The 21,083-nt window shown below is 35.2% G+C and overlaps 2 protein-coding genes across 2 annotated transcripts; one reads left to right on the top strand and one right to left on the bottom strand.

The window, feature by feature from the left end:
- Window positions 1-15: 15 nt before the first annotated feature.
- Window positions 16-14,888, bottom strand: LOC122358118 (tyrosine-protein kinase JAK1-like). The gene is made up of 24 exons (XM_043257903.1): window positions 14,768-14,888; window positions 14,325-14,513; window positions 14,129-14,252; window positions 13,895-14,033; window positions 13,665-13,816; window positions 12,328-12,667; window positions 10,919-11,107; window positions 10,664-10,821; window positions 10,086-10,200; window positions 9,743-9,938; window positions 8,704-8,807; window positions 7,360-7,497; window positions 7,185-7,272; window positions 6,953-7,080; window positions 6,025-6,160; window positions 4,799-4,950; window positions 4,522-4,681; window positions 4,156-4,247; window positions 3,496-3,679; window positions 3,203-3,327; window positions 2,915-3,087; window positions 2,230-2,347; window positions 2,038-2,148; window positions 16-1,956 (listed from the first exon to the last, which is right to left on the bottom strand). Exons 2-24 carry the CDS (start codon window positions 14,446-14,448, stop codon window positions 1,849-1,851), a joined length of 3,354 nt encoding a protein of 1,117 aa, XP_043113838.1. The 5' UTR covers window positions 14,449-14,513; window positions 14,768-14,888; the 3' UTR covers window positions 16-1,848.
- Window positions 14,889-15,699: 811 nt separating this feature from the next.
- LOC122358163 (leptin receptor gene-related protein) lies at window positions 15,700-19,729 on the top strand. The gene is made up of 4 exons (XM_043257951.1): window positions 15,700-15,830; window positions 16,216-16,291; window positions 16,382-16,565; window positions 17,695-19,729. The coding sequence occupies exons 1-4, from the start codon at window positions 15,812-15,814 to the stop codon at window positions 17,809-17,811; spliced, it is 396 nt and encodes a 131-aa protein (XP_043113886.1). The 5' UTR covers window positions 15,700-15,811; the 3' UTR covers window positions 17,812-19,729.
- The last annotated feature ends 1,354 nt before the right edge of the window (window positions 19,730-21,083 follow it).

Consider the following 21,083-nt stretch of genomic DNA (forward strand, 5'->3'; position numbering starts at 1 on the left):
CATTTAGACATCACAAACGGTTTCATTTATTTTTATTTTTTTATGATTAAAAAGTTTACAGTAAAATCAGCTGAATATAACAGTACGACTCAATAAAATGCACCTTCCGTTTTATTCGATCTATCTTTCTTGTCTGGCTTAAGCCTCTTTTCCACCATCAGGTGCTCACCGTGTAAATGTACTCTTATTGTTTTGGCTATGGTTCGGTTGTCCATTGTGGCACTGATAACAGAGATATTAACAGTTCATCAGTCGTTACCCCGATAAAGCAAGTATGGTATTTTGCTTCACTGAAATAGCATGCTTGACCAGCAAAAGAGAAACACATTTGTGCTTGTGCCACCTTTCTTACAAGCATTCAGCCTGATGATAGAAAACCAGCTATATATATATTATCCAGGAAATACAACAAATATGCTCCCTGTGATATTAAGCCACCTCTGTGTTTTTTTATCTTTAAGTAAATCATACGCGTTTACATGAATTATGAATTAGCATTAGCAAGTTCTGTGATTTACTGAAAATAAGCAAATTAAAGAACAAAGATGCATTCAGATCATTTCTGTAATAACCAATGCAGGCTACCAAGAGCAAAGCAAATTAGTAACTATTGTGTCATGTCAGAATGGGTTAAAACCACTGATCTACTTGGTTTGGGAAAGTTACTTTTAAAAGTAACCCATTACAACATTCTGTTGCTTTTTATGGAAAGTAATGCGTTACATTACAGGCCTTTTTTTGCATTAGTTACTTGAAATAAGTAATCTGATCATGTAACCTGCATGACGCTGATCTAAAATAGATATCAATATATATAGATCAGTGGTTAAAACATGCATTTGGAGCATTAAAGTCCCCCTATAATTAAAATAATTAACATTTTTGGGGTGTTAATATCAATTTTGGTCTTAAAAGGTATCTATGAGCAAATGTGTTATATATATATAAAGAGTGGCAAAATTTGCATTTAGGAGATATAAGCGTTTAACGCTTGAATTTCCGTTACGTCTATCAAAAGGGCGTAACGTTTTTTTTTTTTTACGTTACCTTGTACTTCAGCTTGTCATTAAATAGCCTGACCAATCAAATGCTCTGTTGAATCTGAAGCACCCGCCCCTTACACTATAAATATACGCTGAAGCGGTTCACGGTATTTTCTGTCATCCGGGTACTTCTCGTCTACTGTTTTTTGAACGCTATGAATTCAGACATACCTCTCGCCTCGCATACTGTATAGTAGGGAAGTATGCTGTTTTGGACGGGGCGCACAGAGCGAATCGTACGCTCATGTTGAATCTAGGGGGTAATCTGTTCGACTGTGGCTGTCAAATGTGGCTTTACCACATAGTTCAATGGCTCTGGCCAGAGTAGATATAAACAAAACGCCATTGGCTATGTTAAAAAGGGAGCGGGGACGTGTCCTACCCCGTCTTCCTGTTTCAGTTGAAATTACGTCACATAGAAAAACGCTACGTTTTTCAAGGCACTTCAGGGGACCTTTAAATAATGGCATATATACAATAAATTTGTTACCCTAAACCTTAAAGTAAATTTTGTTGCATGATTAATTTAAAAACATATTTTTTGCAAGGACATTTCTACAAATGCGTATGCAATAACGTTTGTATTGGTTTAAGCTTTTAGTAAATCTGACCTTACATTTGATGCAGCTTCAAGTGCTGAGTGGTGTGTTAACCTAGTAAGAATACACTGTATTAGCAGAGTGTTTTTGGAGGTAGATGATTAACAGGCAAAGATTTAAAGAGAAAGCAACATGCATAATTTTCTTATTCTAATGAGAAAGTTACTCAATGAATCTGCGTGTGTAACTGATATAATGAATGGAAGCTACATGCTGTCCCTAGTGAGCAATTTCTCAAACTCTTTTATCAGACCCTTAAAGTCAATTCTGTTTTCTGGTGCGTGACTCCAGCAACTGCGCATCAGACTGTAGACCTGCAGAAACAGACGCATGTCTATTGAAGGATTTACCCCTAATATGATATAAAAAACTAAATCAAAGAAAAGAGATCTTACCATTTCAGGGCACGAATCCGGACGTGGCATCCTCCAGCCTTTCTCAAGAGCTTCTACCAGCCTGGTCATGGTCATCTGCCCTTGAGACCGGCCAATCGTCTGAAGGAATACCTGCCAGACAAATATACGGGAATTAGCAGATGAGTCACTTTATTATAATGCGTGAGGTATTTGATATCAGGTTTGTAATACCTGTGGTGGGCTGTGCTCCCGGTCACAGTAGGTCATGATTTCAAAGAGAGTGACCCCGAAAGACCAGACATCGGATGCCTTGTAGAACTTACGATTAATCAGGCATTCTGGAGCGTACCTGCACGGAGGAAATGACTGGGCTTTAGCTGGACCTTCAGTGGACATCTGTTCATATATACAGTGAATCTATGGAATCATTCGTGCTTAAAAAACAATTAGTGTAAAGAAAAAAAGTCAATACAAGTCAGTATGGGTTTTTTAATGTTTAAAATGCTTTCTGCTTCTATATATTTAAAAATCAAACTTATTCCCGAAATTATTTTCAGTTTTTAGTGTCACATAATCCTTCAGAAATCATTCTAATATGCAAATTTGTTGCTCAAGCAGCATTTCTTAATACCGGTTTTGAAAAAACTATATTAATATTTCATTTTTTAAGAATTTGTAAAATTATAAGTGTCACTTTTAACCAATGCAATACATCCATGCTAGATAAATATAAATACTAATTACCTTAAAAAACTGGAAAACCTCATTTGATAAGAACGATGTAAAATGTTCTTTACAAATGCATTATTTAATTTTTTCAAACATGGTTTTTGAAAATTGTTGTTAAAAACGTATTACGGTTATCTGCTTTTGCAAAACGACCTCTTACAAAAAGCAGGATCGAGTGTTGCTTTACCAATACACAGGACTGTCCTGTTCTTCTGTCACTTTGTAATATTCCTTTTCATTACTGATGCACTTAGTCAGGCCAAAGTCCCCGATCTTCACAAGTGATTCATTCTCCACTAAGATGTTTCTCGCTGCCAGATCCCTGTGGATGTAGTTTTGAGACCCTAGGTACTCCATACCCTGACAAAAACACAATATTTATGCTGATTATATCTGAATATAAGTGAAAATGGGTGAAGCTCTCTGTATACATCTATATGCCTATAGCCGTCTGTTGCCTATAGTCATATGTTACCTGACATATCTGAAGAGCATAATGCAGCAGTCTCTTCTGATCGATGTTGGCTTTGTTACGGGGCAGGTATTCTTTCAGGCTGCCAGAGGGCAAGTACTCCATAATGAGTTTGATGTTTGATCCTCCTGAATGACACACATTCACCCCAAGCAATTATACAGTAAGTACGTATAAACGGGCTATACATTCATGTGTGATTGAGGTATGTAGTCTTAGTTATGAGGTTAAAAAGCCATCAAGATTAGAAACTGACGTAATGTTTGTAAACGGGTGTATCTGTGCTCATGGCTTGCCTTCATCGTTGCAGATGCCTTTGTATTTGACGATGTTTTCATGGTAGAGGTTTCTGATGGTGCTGATCTCTTTCCACAGGTTGCTGCTCTCATTTTCTGTTTTCAGAGATTTGACAGCCACCATCTCACCTGTCTGATCTCCTTTAGGATCATACCGACACAGTTCCACCATCCCAAAGTTACCCTGGACAAGATAAAGAACAATACAAGCGGATGATGAATCAAGAGCACATTAACACAAGGTGATTGTGGGATTTAAGAGGGGTGAGAGGAAATGCTGGGATCCTATAGTGAATAAATCAAGCGTGAGGCTGCTTTAACTTGGTCCAGATTTCAAATTCTAATGAAATGTGTACCACAAACCCATTAAAATCTCTATAAAATCTCTATTATACAACTTCTGTAAATTGGTTTTGTTGTATCATAACTAAAATAAAAGCTTAATATATACAAATAAAAGCTAGTAGTAAATATAAATAAAAATCATATTAATAATACTAGAATAACACTAATTGGGAATGAAAATGTCTACAAAAAAATATCATAAAAAATATATCAGTAAAAAAATAAAATGTCTTTTATTAAACCTTCTAGTGCTTTCCAATACAATTCAATAGCAATCATGTACATGTTATATTTGTAACAGTACATGTCTAGTACCTCTCCAAGTTTCCTGATTTTCTTGAGAAACCTTCTCTTAAAATCTGTAGGATCAGTCTCCTGCGGAGGAATTGCCTCCATAAGAGGAAGTGCTGTAGGGAAAACAAATAAAATAAATTCACTAATTTCATTTACTACAAATACAACCAAATAGTTACTTTAAACTGTGTTTTAAAATGTAAATAATCAAATTTTTCAAGAATATTTTTTAAATAAAACATTTCCTTCTTTCTTTGTTTTTAGGGTGAAAAACTTTTTTTGACGTAATTGATGACTTCTTTTTTTTAAAATTTTAATCTATAGCATAAAGAAGAGGTAAAGACTATTATTGTTAGTGATGATCGTGTGATATTATGTGGCAGATACCCTTCTCGTGCTGCTCTTTGATGCGTCCCAGCTCTCTCACTATGGCTCTGAAGAAGGGTCTCTTCTTGGGGTCATAGTTCATGCACTGTGAGATCAGTTCAGCCAGTTCGCTGATGCTGGGAGTGACCAGAGTGCCACACACCTCGTAGAACCGCTCTTTCTGTTTATGCACACACAGATGGTAGATTTAATGTGTTATATTCAGAAACAAAAGGTCCATAATTCCAATAAAACAACTGCTGCTTCGGGCAAGTGTCATATTAGAAGAGTCAGGCACCTCTGAGAGTTTCTTTTCACGCAGAGGCACCTCGCCATTGTAGCAGATCTCCCATAACGTGGTCCCAAACCCCCACTTGTCTGCAGCGATGCTTAGCGCTTTGGTGTTTTTAACACACTCCGGAGCGATCCAGGGGATCCTGTCAATGCACTCTGAGCACAATCAAGAGCGTTAGTACAGAAAAATGGGCTCTCAGAAACTGTCATTTAGTAAAATCCAGGATTTTGGGAAACACAGCCCAGAAAGGGATACATAAAAAAATATTCTTTTTTACTCGAGAAACAAAACAAAATGCAATTACTTTTTAAGACATATAACCATTTAGATATAATGTTATACACTGTATGTATGGAGTAGTTTTGTAAAATGATTTATGAAGTTACATTAATGTCAAAAGGCTTTTGTAAAAAAATATATTTAGACTGCAGCATTCAAAATGATACATTTTTTCATCTGAAAGTGAAAGTTAATAAAAGTAAAATTAATTTACTGTGTCCGGAAAAAGTAGAATTTTCTGTATTGATGCTGCAGCAATTGAGTTAAATATTATTAGTTAAAATTATGAGTTAAATTCAAAGAAATGTATTCACATTATATTATTTTAAATTGGATTATTATGTATGTGACATACAATGATTGATCATGAATATTTAAATATTTTAATGTCACTACAGTGTATTATATTAATAGTATGTGTAATAGGATTTTTAAAAATATGAATAAAACATGAATATGATTAAAAATGCAGTAATAACACTGTATTAAAGGTCTCATGTTGTGCACCTTTTTGGAGATTTATTTTAGGTGTCCTAAAAAATATATATTTGCGGTATAAGTACCAAAAAGCATCTCGATGTATTTTTAGCTCTGTGAAAAACAGGTTTTTGATTTTGGCCTCTCTAATTAATATTCATGTGCCTCTCTTCTGATTGGCCTGTTTTTTGTTTTTTTTTGCACAAGTGATGCACGACCAGGCCAATCAAATGCAACAACATCACAATTATGTCACAGCGCTAGCAACAATAGTTGTTGATAAAAAGTTTAAGATTTAAAAAAAGTTAAGTTAAAGTTAAGTTATGAATGATTTACAAATTCCAAAATGCAAACATAATATACTGACTTTCAATGTATTATGGAGGTTAAATTATTTTACTATTAATTGCCCACTTTTATAGAACAGGGCTATAAAGAGGCTCTCCGGATGAGTGTGAAGGAGCGTGTGTTACCTGTTTGGCTGAGCACAGCGATGGACAGCCCAGGATCACTCAGTTTAATGAAAGGACCACCTTGTCCTTCTAAACCATTCAGCTTCAACAGGACATTTTTAGCACAGACATAGCCATGAACAAGCTTCTTATCCTCCTGAAAGAGAGAAAATAACACAGTAAGTCTCAAACATCCCATTAAAGAATCATGTAACTACCTCATGAGTAGAAAATGGATACTTGATAACTGCCAAATGTTATTATTATGATATATGAATACCATTAAGTAAGTAAACATCTCTTTTGTCTGAATCTGTTATTCAGCTAATTCATACAGACAATGACTTCTGAGTTAAATTTTCTAAATTAATTTTGATATTTAAAATTAATTTAAAATATGTAGGCTGTGTAACTGTACAGAGGTGTAGAAGGCTTTAAGTTTGGCATAATCTTTTTTTTTTTTAAATTAAGATGCTAACTATTTGTACACCTTACATGGTAAACTAAAACCTAAATAAATACAGGAAAGCTAAAAAAAAAATAAATCGAAAAAAATAACAAAACTGAAATATTAATGCTACAATATTATTATGGTTAAATCATACAAAAATGTCCCAGATTCAGAATGTTTAATCATTTAGTCATTTTGCAGACACTCTTTTCCAAAGCGACTTACAAATGGGGAATACATCAATTAATTACCTCAATTAAAAAGGAGGTAAAATATTTAGGTATTACAATCTCAAAAGACGTAGAGAACAGAAGTGTTAAATATTCAAAAAGGTACGTCAACGAACTCTTGTTTGGAGACTACTACAGTGTTTGGATATTCAAGTACACAGTGTATGCTTGAATATCCATGTTCAATGTTTAAGTCGTAGAAATCACTGACCCAGACGTTGTAACAATCTCACAAAATGTAAACAAGGCTGAAACTTGAATATCGTACCAAATAACTGAGGACACTGGAAAGCTGCTCCGCAACCTGAAACTTCCAGGAGGGCGAGAGTTCAGAGCGATGATTTCTCATGAACAGATCCAGAGGGCCGTGCTGAACAAACTCCTCCACCATAATGACTGAGAGAACAACAAGACATGAGATCATCTGCAGACGCAGGCCAACTGCACCTTTAACTTTACAAAGCATCGTTGCATTTTTGTCTGATGGAGCGGGCACTTACTGTCCATGCTGTGCATACATATGCCATACATCAGAACCATGTTTTTATGAGAAATGTGCTGCATTACACTGACTGTGTCCAGGAAGGCCTAAGAACAGTAGATGGGGGTTTTTCAGTTATGACTACTAGTAGAATAGTCTGCCTACTCTGTATCAATAGATGTGGTGCTACTTACAGAAATGTGTCCTGCTGCCAGGACCTTCAGAACCACATCCACCTCCTCATGACCTGACGAACCGTCATCATCCTCATTTTTCAGCTTCAGCTTCCCAAAATAGATGTTTGTGCACGTGCCTTGGCCCAGGTGTTCATCCTGTTTCATAAACAACACTTTCAAAACACTGCTTTCCATTTCTAGGCTACAGGTAATATTATTATTATTATTTTATTATTACTTACTGATTGATTATTATTTATACACGAGCCTGCTGGAATATTCAACTTAAACTGGAACACAATCACTGAAGCTGGTCTAACCTGGTCTAAGACATTTTCTTAATTAGTATTTTTTAGCAAAAACACCTAAACATTCCTTAAACCGCTTCATTAAAAATAAGGTTCAAGGATTTTGATTCAAATTTTAACTTGCCTTGCCAACATTTTCACTGCCACCAAAAATTCAATAGTTGTTTATATTGTTCCTTTTGGTTCCTGTTCTCTACCGTTCGAATAAATAAGCTTATACGGCTCCTGAATTTAACATTTTAGTTTCACAATTCTCAATTCTAATTTTGATACCACAGCAAAAACTACTAGTCTAATAAACATGAAGCTCAAACACTATTAGAGAGTTATAAACAAGTTATAGCACATAAAGATACAAACTAAACAATGCATAAAACATTTTGGTTTGTAGGTGTTTAAGCACAAAGCATAAAAACGTGCATAAATGAAAACATTTTCGTGTCGACGCAGCAGTGGCCCAAATGTCTTTCAAACATTCACACCGGCCCTGAGCCATCAGGAAATATTTATTGTCAAGCCATAATTCCTAAAACAACAATAAAGGTCTTGACGTAGGTATTTGAGGTACTTTTTATCTTAAAATCGTATCTTTTTATCGTAATTCGGAATTTATTTCTTAGCTTACATCCCACGATTCTGACTTACTTTCTCGCTCCAGTTTTTTTCTTGAAAGCAATAATCGTGAGAATATATGTGCGATTCTAAAAAAGTCAGAACGTATATATGATATGTGTGCTCACGTCACACGCTTCCATAAAAATACCGTTTTGTCAAATTTTAACAACAGCAGCTGGTTAAATCTGGTCAATATTCTGTCGCTGATAGTTAATTACCTCTACAAGATTTTAGCAGTGCAGCATGGTTGTTTGATCAGCTAACACCAGCTAGAAACCAATGACTTCTTTTCAAACCACAGAGCCCCGTTTAGGTTGGATCTTCCAGGAGGATGCACCGGTAAATAACTTCTCACTACAGAGAAGTGTACTCGTTTCCTATGAAATTTATTACATTTTTTACATCGTGCATATAACCGAACAGTTTTTAGATGTCCAACCTGAGTGAAGTAATTTCTGAGGATCCTATGGATGACTGCATTATTGAAGGAAGAGTGTGGCGATGCTGAATCTTGCCTGGTCATCATGATGAGGTTGGATTGCTCTGTGAAGCAGTAAATGGAAGATTATTCACGTTTCTGCAATCTTTTAAGACTGATTTTAGCTGAATAATAATCTAATATCCCTAGCAAAAAAAAGAATGATAATGATTAAAGTTATTATTATTGAACATTATTAAAGTAGTAATGTCTTTAATACTTTTGGCAGAACTACTTGGCAGTCAATGGGACAGTCAAAATTTTCTGGTTTTCACCCAAAATATCTTAAATTCCATTCCGAAGACGATCAAAGCTTTTACAAGTTTGGAACGACATGGGGGTAAGTGATTAATGACAAAATCTTCATTTTAAGGTGGAGTGACACATTATTTACCCAAGATCTACTGATATAAAAATAAAACAACTTTATAAACGGTATTACAGTACACATTTCTTAATATTAAGATTCAAATGTTTTAATGTCATTGTTGTTGTGGATATTGATTGAATTATCTTTAAATTATCGGTGTTTAAATGCGAGATATTTCGTTTCAGCCCAATTAAAAGTAAATTAAGAACAAAATTAGTTGTTCCAATTCAGCAGACTACAACTATACCACTTTAGTAAAAGCACATAAATATATAAATATGTGTCAAATTATATTTCTAATATACTTTACATTTATTTAATGAATAAGGCCTCTCAATTATCCTAACTTTGCATGCCAATTAATTAGATTACACTAGTGTTTCCTACAGCCCATCCATCCATCTATTTTCTTCCGAGGCAGCAGTCTAAGTAGGGACTCCCAGACTTCCTACAGGATTTAGTTTTTCCCCGTTTTTCCCTACATACTGTGCACAATCATGCCACTGCTTGAGAATGAGAATAAACATAAAAATCTAGTGAAGTCTGAAGCTAAAATTCAATTTTTTTTTTTTAAGAAAGCCCTAGCCATCTATATTTGAAATATCATTGTTTGGAGTGAAGCTCAAGTACCTTTGGGTTGGGGTGGACAGCCACGCTCAAGTCTTAAGCTGATGTGTTCTGTTGTGAGACACTGGCCACTCAGGTGGTCCGTCAGCTCTCTCAGAGTGGGCTTTACAATATCTGTCCCGGTCAGGAGGAAGCCCTCTGCGTTCGCCTCAATCTGAAAGTTCTTGAAGGTTTTGGTGATGCTGCCTTGACAATCGCGCTAGAACAAAAAGGTCCGTTTTCATTCGTGTTACTTACTCGGTGTGAAACTAAGAAAATGCCAATATCTTTATTCTGCGTTTGCTTGACATGGACTGAACCTTTACTGAGGTTCCTAAAGCAGCATATACAGTAATAAAGCGAGTACCTCGCTGCAAATGACAGTCAAGAGAATGTGATTGAAGTCTTGAGTGCTCCAGCGCAGCAGGTACATGCCCTCTTCATAACCTTCCTGCTTGAGTTTATGGATAGCATACTCTGTACTGAGGGGTACAAAAGAGATACCATTACATCGGCTGTACAAAGACATTCTTCTACGTCATGTGATGACTCTATATTACACCGTTGTAGATGCTGAAAAACATGCTTAAGTCTTTTATATATTCACACTAATACTAAAAATACACTCACATTGTTCCAAATCTGTTTGACTTCTTCCATAGCTTACAAATCTCATTCATATTTGCAATTTTTAAAGAGGAAGAAGTTATTATGTGCTAATCAGCCCGTCTTCTCTGTATCAAATTATGCCAGATCAAATTAAATGAAGCTACATTTTCTATGTAACTGACTTCACCCAAACTTAAACTTGAAGGACCAGTCTTAGCAGTTTATGTAGCCCCACCCAGCACGAATATTTATTAAAACATCTCCCTTTGTGTTCCACAGAAGAAATACAGTCATGTGGGCTTGAAACGATTTCAGTTTAACTATTGGAGTACTAACTTGATTGGACCATGGCAGCCCTCTCGTATGTTGTTTTCCAGTGAGACGGGAGCCACATCCCTGCAGAGGAAATGATGAGCATCTACTGTGAGCCTAAAGTATCCATCTACCAGACAGGCAAAAGACAACGCCTCCTCGTAGGATGCCAGCTTCAGCTCCTGAAGAAGATCACAACCGTAAAAAAACGGGTTTAAGAAAAGGTCTGATTGTCTTTAAATGAATCTCACTGATCGCAGATCTCGCAGCAAGCCTCACCATGTTTTTGTTGTCCTGTTTGTATATGGTAACCACAGAGTATTTGATGAGAAGATGCGTTATCTCATTAAAGTCTGAAAAGAGAGTCCATCTGTCCGGTTCTGCATCATGCGATGCTAATTTACTCAATTTCTTGCTGTCTCTCTTTGATTTACGTCTCTCCTGATTGGTCCATGGATCCGAACTCGCCTTTAAAAAATGAATATGTTACTATAAAAAACTGTAGAGTTAGAAACAAACAGAACTCTATACTGAAGTGTGAAACTTCAGCACATACACGTTTATATGTTCGTTGAATTATTATATAATACATCAAGAATGCATTCAACTGACCAAAAGTAATAATGTTTCACAAATTTAAAATAATGCCGTTCTTTTTTTTTTTTTTGACTTTGTATTTATTAAAGGAACGCTTCACTTCTTTGGAAATAGGAGTTAATAAGTTGATTTTTACCGTTTTTGAAAAATGAGCGTATTTGAAAACTATTTTTTAAAACTAAAACCGCTAAAATAAAAAAAGTTAACAGAAATAAAGTCGAATATAAAAAAAAATTACATTAACATTTACAACAATGACATTTGCTACATTTCTCATTTTTATTTAGGTTCAAACTAAAACTAAAACTGGAATTTAAAATTTTTTTAAAACTTTATGGACATAAAAAACTAACAAAATTCTAACAACTTTAAAATGAAAATATTCATTCATTATATGAAAATGAAAACAATGTCAAAATATTGGTAAAATAACCTCAATAACAGTATCTCAATAATACTAACATAGAACAGAGCAGCACGGATGTTTTTATCATTTCTAATAATAATAATTGTTTCCTGAGCAGCAAATCAATATATTAGAATGATTTCTGAAGGATTATATGTGTCACACAATCCTTCAGAAATCATTCATAATTAACATATTATATATATTATCTGAAGGCTGAATAAATAAGCTTGCCATTGATGTATGGTTTATTAGGATAGAACGATATTTAGCCCTGACATACAACTGTTTGAAAATCTGAAATCCGAGGGTGCAAAAAAATCTAAATATTGAGAAAATCACTTTTAAAGTTGTCCAAATTAAGTCCTTAGCATAATGCATGTTACAAATCGTTAATGAAGTTTTAATATATTTAAGGTAAGAAATTTACTAAATGTCTTTATGAAACACAATCCTTAATATTCTAATGCTTTTTGGCATGATTTTTTTTTATTTTGACCCATACAATGTATTGTTGGCTATTGTAACGAATATACCTGTGCTACTCGAGACCGGTTCTCCATGGTCACATATATATTAAAATAAAAAACATTATACTTATACATTAAACTTATACTTAACATTTTGAAAGGCAGTGTCTCATCACGCACTATTTGTACTATTATTTGTACTTCTGCCTCCTTACCTCGGTGGAGACTTTACACCAATGAATGCCAGAAGTGCCAGACACCAGGATCTTGTAATGAACACCAGCATCGCTGCTAGAGTCTGTGATCAATTGCTCATTCTCATGTATGATGAGAGAAGAGGGTTCAAACACCTCCTGGCCGAAGTGCTTCGTTAGAGTCTCTAAAGTGGACAAACATTTGACCTTCAGGTTATGGGTTTTGATGTTGTAGCCCTGCACAGTGTTCCTGTTGAATTCCTCGAGGAACACTTTAAAGACGTTGGCGATGCGCATACGAGTGAGAATGTTCCTGTGACGTATGGACTTGTACAGGACCTTGGGGATGTAATTCTTGTACCTGACAAAGATAAAGGAAGCCGTGAAAATTACAGGAGGGTTAATAGTTATATAATTTCTCATTACTGGTGGATGACATTAGGGGGGAAAACAGAGATGACTAAAGGCACAATCTTACACCTGTGACAACAACAACAACAACAGCATTAATAAATCATTATATCTACATATTCATGTACTGTATTTTAAAAAAAGAGCTGTTAATCAATTTTTTTAAATACCATTGTTGAAATTAACACATGCAATTATTTTCTATTATTATTCAGTTTTACTGTCATCATCAGTGTTTCTTTTTTTCCAGTTTTTATTTATTATTATTATTATTATTATTTTGTTTTAGACTTTCCTTTGCTTGCTTTTTTTAATGTTATTATTGAATGTTTATTTTATCTGTCATGTGTCTTATTTAATATTCACATATTTATATTAAAATGGAATATTATTGTTAGTGCTATCAAATAATAACTTGTGATTAATTCCATCCAAAATAAAGTTTTTGTTTACATGGTATATGGGTGTGTACTGCATAAATTTATTTTGTATACATAAATACACACACATGCATATATATAAGAATATGTTACACACACATATATATATATATATATATATATATATATATATATATATATATATATATATTTTTTTTTTTTTTTACATACAATATAAATTATATAAATAAAATCTAAATGTTTAAAATATATGCTATATGTGTGTGTTTTTATATATACATAATAAATGTAATTTTATTTTATTTTAGATTCGATGTACACACACACACACACACACACACACACACACACACATATATATATATATATATATATATATATATATATATATATATATATATATATATATATATACAAATAAATAAGTTGGCATCAGTATGAGATTTAAAACTCAGAAAAAAGTGAAAATGAAATATAAAGAAAAAAGAAGAACTAAAAAAAGTCTCATTAAATACAAAGCAAATAAAATAAAAAAAATGCACTTACTCAAATTCGCAGACAGGAATATTTTTTTCAATAGAATCATGGGAGATGGCCATCACTGCCATACCCAAACACTCATTTTCTATCTGCTGGACGTCGTTCTCTTCATAAGCACTACGCAGAGGCGCCAGACCGCTCAGAAAGTCAAGCTGGCTCTGCAAAACACAAAAACACGCATTCAAATGAGCAGCCACAAACCTCTTGAACAGAACGTCATTTAAAAGTCACAGTACCTGTGCGTAGAGGTACGTCAGTGAAACTCTGTCCAGAACAGCCGCCTCCATGGACCCCGTCCCTTTCTTGAGACTGTGTCTGAACACCGGAGGACATGTGTTGAGAGAAGAAGTCCCATGCCAGTTCGTAAAATAGAACCTGTCCCACAAAGGTCATCAAAACGGAAACGTGCGACATCATTTCAAATGTCATACAAAACAGGGAAGAAAAACGAAGAGAAATGGCAAGTCTACCTCATGCGATAGTACACCTTCAATCTTGTAGTCTCATCAATAGTGAAGGAGTGATTGGGTGGATACCAGATCTTGCTAAAGTCATCATAAAGGGCGAAAAAATTGCTACACAGCGGTGTTATACCTGTAACAGCGATTCATTATTATTGAGTCTGTGATGATTACTGTTTATTTTGTGGATTTGCTGAAAACCTACCCAACTTCTTGGCAGCTTCAACACACAGCTCCTCTGCTGTGAAACTTCCCGACAGATGAATGAGCTGGTGTGTGTCTGGCAGGTAAAAATGTACCTCGAGCCCCTGTAATATCACCGAGGCCATGACTACTTCTGGTTTTTCGGCGCTTTATTAATGAGGTCCCGGCAAAATTCCATTCCAACAGTTTCCTAAGTATAGCAAAATAAGTTACTGTCATCGCGCGTACGGCACAGGACAACATTTTCCCGTGTGAGGTACAGCACAGCATTTACTTTACGAACACCTGGACTCTTTACGGGCAGCTGAATAGAAACCGAAAGTTCACAGAAGAGCTCGATTCGGGACTAACACCCGTCTCTCGGTTTTCAGTGTTTATCGGTAAATTCTTAAAACGACATCGAACGAACTCAAAAACGGTAGCAAGCGTGGAAACGAATTTTACCTTGCCGTCGAAAGCGCATCCGGACCAGATAGGCTTCCAAGGAAACTGACGGTGACGAAAATCGAGATTCTGATAAATTACGTGACCGACGCGTCGAATCTGATTGGCTGTTTGGCGGTGACGTCACCTCCATTTAACCCTTAATTCAGCGGAGTTTCTGTCGCTTTGACTTCCAGCGAAAAACACAACGAATCTGTGTTCGGATGTCCACGATTTAGCATTTTCTGTTCTCGGATGTTGTCGTTTTGTTGACCCCCCTGCCCCCAATATAAACCTGCGCAGTATATTCTATTAAATATGTATGCGTTTTATTGTTTAGGCTATTTTAAGACGAACTAAGCTAATATGATCATCAATCTTATTAGATATATAGACAGACAGACATATGAACTAACAACGAACGATACTTTAAAAGTATTTATTATTCTTAGTTAATGTTACTTTCAGCAAATTCAAATGCAAAAAAATAAATAAATAAATAAATAAATAAATAAATAATAATAATAATGGTATTTTATTTAAAGGACCTGATGATTTACCAATAAAACGGGCAAAATTAAAACAGCATAACGTTAAATGTAGATACGCACTTTAACAAATATCTTGTTTGTTGTTAGTTAATGCATTAACTAATAATAGTTACAGATTGAACCGACGTAAATACTACTTCTAATAATTATTATTATTATTTATTTATTTATTTACTGTTATTATGGGGAGCTTCGGATCGGTAGATTTTTTTTTACCTTTCAAAGCACAATAACATACAAGAAACAAAAAAGACAAATTAGTAATTCATTTGTTATTAATTTGTCTTTTTTTTTTAACACCGTGCCAGGGATCGCACGCAAGGCCGAAGCAAACATACAAGATACAATCAAATAAATATATCGTAAGTTCTCAGACTTTTAAGGTTTTTAAGATCAGCGGATTCTCGAAGTTTTTGTAAGACTGCAGCTTTAAGGGTGTATCGGTAGTTTGAGGAAATAGGAAGTCAGTCCGGTAACATTTAGCACAAAGGCACAAAAACAAAGGCGCTCGTGAATGATGGCAGGAATCAAAGGTAAAACTAACTCTTTTTCAGATCAGTGCAGCACTTTATAACGCCTTTTAACACTTTAAACAAACCCGTCCGATGCTTTTACGAGCGCGTCTGCTGTCGAGAGTAACCCAAGTCTCGAGTACTTTGTTGAAGTTTCATAACCACAGACCGCTACGCGAAACGTCCGAGCATAATATAACCGAAGATAGTGCAGATTGTTTAGTTAAAGTCGGTTAGGTGTCACGTAGCGATGGTAAATAACACGTTGGTTGAAGTTTTTATATTTATATGCGTTTTAGTCATCAAGTACGTCACCTCTGTAGTTGCGCGCCGTGGCCGCTAGGGGGCCGTACAAACGCGCGCTCAAATCCTCGGCCCTTGACTGACCTGAATGATTGCTTTTCAGCTCTGGTCGCGTTATCCTTCAGCGGCGCACTCGGGCTGACTTTTCTCCTTTTGGGATGCGCTCTGCAACAGTTTGGGTAGGTGTATGTTTTTCTTTTTTTTTGGCTTCTGTGAAGCGGAGCAGTGCAGCCATTCAAGATAACCTCTACGTGCTTCTTTCCTCACAGAGTGTACTGGCCGATGTTTGTCCTGATCTTCTACATCCTGTCACCTATCCCGAATTTGATATCCAGGAGGCACGCGGACGACACTGAGTCAAGCAATGCGTGCAGGGAGCTCGCATACTTTTTAACCACTGGAATAGTGGTGTCGGCGTACGGCCTGCCCGTTGTGCTCGCACGAAAATCTGTGGTGCGTACGGAATAAGCTTTATGTCCTGCTTCGGTTTCATCTGGTCCTTTTATGTGCTAAAAAAGGAACGGTTCTCGCAAAAATTAACATTTTGTCATCATTTACTCACACTTAAGTTTTTTTTAAAACTTGTATGAGTTTCTTTCTCTTGAACAAAATAAATAGGTGTTTTTAATAATATTGGTAAAGTATTTGATGGTAGCCACTGACTTATGGCTGATTTCCATTGGCTACAATCAACTATTTGGATACCAACATTATTTAGGATATCTTCTTTTTGGTTCGGCGGAAGAGAGTGAGTCATACAGGTATGGGACAAATAGATGGCGTGTAATTATGCCAGAATATTCATTGTTGGCTAACAACATATAATAAAAAAAAATAAAATTAATGTATAATAAAAATATGTCCAAGTCACATTTCACCTAAAAAGAAAAAACATTTATAATTAATTATACTTTTATTTAATTTTTAATTTATTTCATTTTTAATCAATTAATATTTTGATACTTTTTATACTGTTTAGAGATGTTATTGTAGTATTAATATTGCAAGTGTATAATTTTTTTTATAAAGTTTTAATTTTTCATTTTTATAACATGTATTTAATTAAAGGTCTGCATACTTTTTATTTTTAGTTGTTGTTGGACTATTTTAGTGCATTACGGTGCGCCAAAATAAAACAATAAAAATTAATAAAAATGTTATGCTGTATTTTGCTTGAGGCAACGTAATACAAAATATAATAACTGATGAGAGTGAGGATGTTTTTGCATTTTAATAATGAAAATTAGGGAGTAATCAAATGCAGATACCTTACTGGTTTTTAAACATCGTGTTTCGTTCTTTAAGTTATTATTTCTTGCTTGTTTAATTCGATTTCCAGGTAAAATGTGACTCGTGCAGCTCATATAATATTAGCTTTAATGTTATAACAGGATTCTGTTCTGTACAAGAGGAAAAAGCTTCACTCTAGACGCATTGATTAAATTTCATTATATTTTTGTTCAAATTGCATTTAGCGCTCCTCAAAAATGGCTTAAAAGCATATACAGACCAGAATATGCTTTCTAAAATGGCAAACCAGACTGTCACCATGAATGAAACTAATGGCTGTTTTTCTCTGCAGATCCAGTGGGGCGCCTGTGGCCTAATAATGGCAGGCAATTGTGTCATTTTTCTGACCATTCTTGGTTTCTTCCTGATATTTGGTGGTGGAGATGACTTTAGCTGGGAACAGTGGTAAAACCTATCCGGGAGAAGAATATATCCGCATTATAAACTACGAAACTTTAAGTGGCTTGCCATGGCGATGCTGATTAACCCAAGCCTGGACAGAGACTGCGTCCATTGCTTCCGTCTTTCTCTCGGTTGTGGCTGCTTTGGCGCTCCGCTTCTGCCTTTTCATTTGCATTACATGCGTATGACTCCGCGTACACAATAATTAGCTTTAAAATGGTAATTATGATGTTGTATTTAAACTTGTTTGAACAGCAAAAAGGGTAAACCTGTATATTAGTTTGCTTCATATTTACTCAAATCAAAATCAAAAAATCGATCGGTTATAATTTGCTTGATTTTATTAAACCTGTTGTTGGACCACTTAAAAATTTAGATTTCTTTCCCGCCCTCTCTCAATGCATAAATTGGTGTATTAAAAACAAAAAAGTCATGTTTTTATTCGCTGTATTACACAAGAGGTTCACAATAATTGACAAATTCCTAAAAGTAGGCTACTACTGAGATTCATGCTTAAATAACGCATTTTAGCACGGACTGGAAATTTAAATCGCATTTAGAATTTAATAATGCACAAAGGTAAGCATAGATTGAACGTATTTGTTTGTGCTTTTTTAGCAGCTTGAATTGTGAGCACATAATTACGCTTATTAAATTATGAATGATCATTATTTGCACTCGGTTTATAGTTAAGAGGCTTAATGAACGATCAAACAATGCCGCCTAAGAGTTAAAGCAACGCTTTGTGTTTGCAAACAGAAGCGCTGTAACCATGGCAGTCTATGAAGTGTCTTTGGCCTTTGTTTTTTTTGCAATGCCGCTAATGTCGATTACGGACCGGACCCGTTCAGCTTTAACCTTCTTAAACTGTTTACATACCGTATTACCAAAGCGAACATCTTTCTGCCGTTCTGCAGAAACGGGAAGAAGAGTTAAATGCGTGCGGAATACAATCGTGAACCGCCTTTTAGCGATTACAGAATGCTTATTACAGTTACTTTTATTGGAACCGCATATGATTCATGACATTCCAGAAACATTTTCTTATAACTGACATAATTCCACATCAAAGCTTACGAAAAACACTGCGATTGTTATGTAATTTAATACATTGTAGCTTTTTGGGTTTAATGGTTGACAGTTTCACACTACTTTTGTCATTTAATAGCTAAGAAAGGTTTTATCCACTGTTTAAAATCTTCCTCTTTTAAAGTCTAGACCGACTTTGCATAGAATCACTTGTATAAGGGATGTTTTTCGTATACCTTTGATCTTGTTTCAGCACTTTCAAGCAATATCCATTTGATTATTTGAATTAAAAAACACCATTTTTTTGCCTTGTCGTAATTTTGTCTTCTTCAGTAACTCTATGTAATTAGCGTCAAATTGCACTCTTTTTGACCGATGTGACTTTTAGTTATGGATACAGTAAATCATTACAGAGCGGAGAGATACAGACCAGAGGACTGCTGTACAGTGAACGTAACTATATAAGGTCTGTTTCAAAGACCTGCTCAGACTTAAATATAATGTACGTTTGAATTTGCATCTGGTCTGCTTCCCGTGTTTGCTGCAGACACAGGATGCAGAGAGCGAAGATCTTACACGCAAGAAAGGAGGCGAATATTTCTGTATCTGGAGGTGGCAGATATTGTAGGAGTGAGATTGAGAAGTCACCGAAGCTTGAATGTGATGGAAAGCGAGCCGTAAGATTTTTCTGGATTGTTGCACCTGCGTGGTCTGTCGAGCTCGGATGCTTATTTATTCCTCTAGAGGTCTTGGTCTTCAGAATCTCAATTCAACAAGTGGTCTCTTATTAATGTCGTCATTCGTAATTGTGTCCATAAACGGAATTTGACGTTTTGGGAAACAAATGAACGAAATAAATGAAAACTTTTATTTAAATAAAATTATTTTTCGTTTCTTGATGTCTTAACATTTCTCTAAACTGTTTGCTGGAAATTCTGAATTTTATTGCATGTCTGCAAAATGCTTCAAAACCTAGTTATCGTGTCAGTAATTTTGGCCAACAAAATCAAAAGTATTTTTGGCGTCGCGAGAGAGATTTTGACCACACTGGTCAAAATGTTTAGTTGTTTTTTCACCATGACGGTCAAGCATGGAAATGAAGGATTAATTTTTTTTTAAATCTGATATTTGTTGAAAAGAGTCAATAGTGCATACAAAAAAAAGTATATGATCATTTGTATTTATACAGTACGTTTATCTAAGTAGATTGCTTAAATGGTTGAATTGTTGATTCAAATTGTATTGCAATTAGAGGTCGTTTCCCAATGTAGCAGACATTACAAACAATGTCAATGTTAGATATTTACGGAATATACCAATTTTTCATAATTGAATGGATCGTTTTGAATGTGATGGCTTACACAATGAAGAAGGATTGAGAAGTTGTGAAGAGTTTGGCATTTTAAGTGAGAGTCGACTCATTGGTTTTGATCATCAAGCCATACGCAATTAGTTTTTGTGCAAACTGCAGACAATTGTACTTACTGTTTGCACACATGTGCCAAAAAGTCATAAATTCAAGTCTGATGTGAATAAGAAGCTAAACTGATCAGAGATCTGAACTTAAATACTTTAAGCTTCATGTCACTAAATTTCTGTACAACATGAATTCAGGAAATGAACGTTTTTTTACATTTGAATAAAACATAAACTAAAATCAATGAAATAAATAAATCAAATCAAATCACATGAGCAAATGTTTGATTCACACCAGAACATAGATAACAAAAATGTTTAAACTGAGAAATTGTAACATTTTATGCACAAAATGAGGCAGTTTCAAATTTGATGCCTGCTACGGGTCTCACAATAGTTGGGACGGAGCATGTTTACCATGGTGTAGCATCTCCTCTTCTTTTCAAAATAGTTTGAAGACGTCATGTTGGAGTTAAATTACATGTTGGAATTTGGTCCAATTCTTGCCTGATATAGGTTTCCAGCTCCCGTTTCTTTTTGACGTATTTATGCGTTTATGTGCGTTTATGTTGATGTGCCAGACTGTTTCTATAGATAAAAGATCTGCACTGTCGACCGGCCAATTCAGCTCCAGACTCTACTGCTGAAACACACAAGGCCTTCCATGAAATATACTTCATCTGGAGGGGAGCATATGTTGCTCTAAAACATTTTCATACCTTTCAGCATTCATAGTGCCTTCCAAAACATGCAAGCTGGCCAGCTGTGGTTTCTGGAGGTATTCCTTGGCCCATTTAGTAATGTCAATGACAGAATAATGCTAATGAGTGATGC

This window comes from Puntigrus tetrazona, chromosome 2, assembly GCF_018831695.1.
Source record: "Puntigrus tetrazona isolate hp1 chromosome 2, ASM1883169v1, whole genome shotgun sequence".
Lineage (NCBI taxonomy): Eukaryota > Metazoa > Chordata > Actinopteri > Cypriniformes > Cyprinidae > Puntigrus > Puntigrus tetrazona.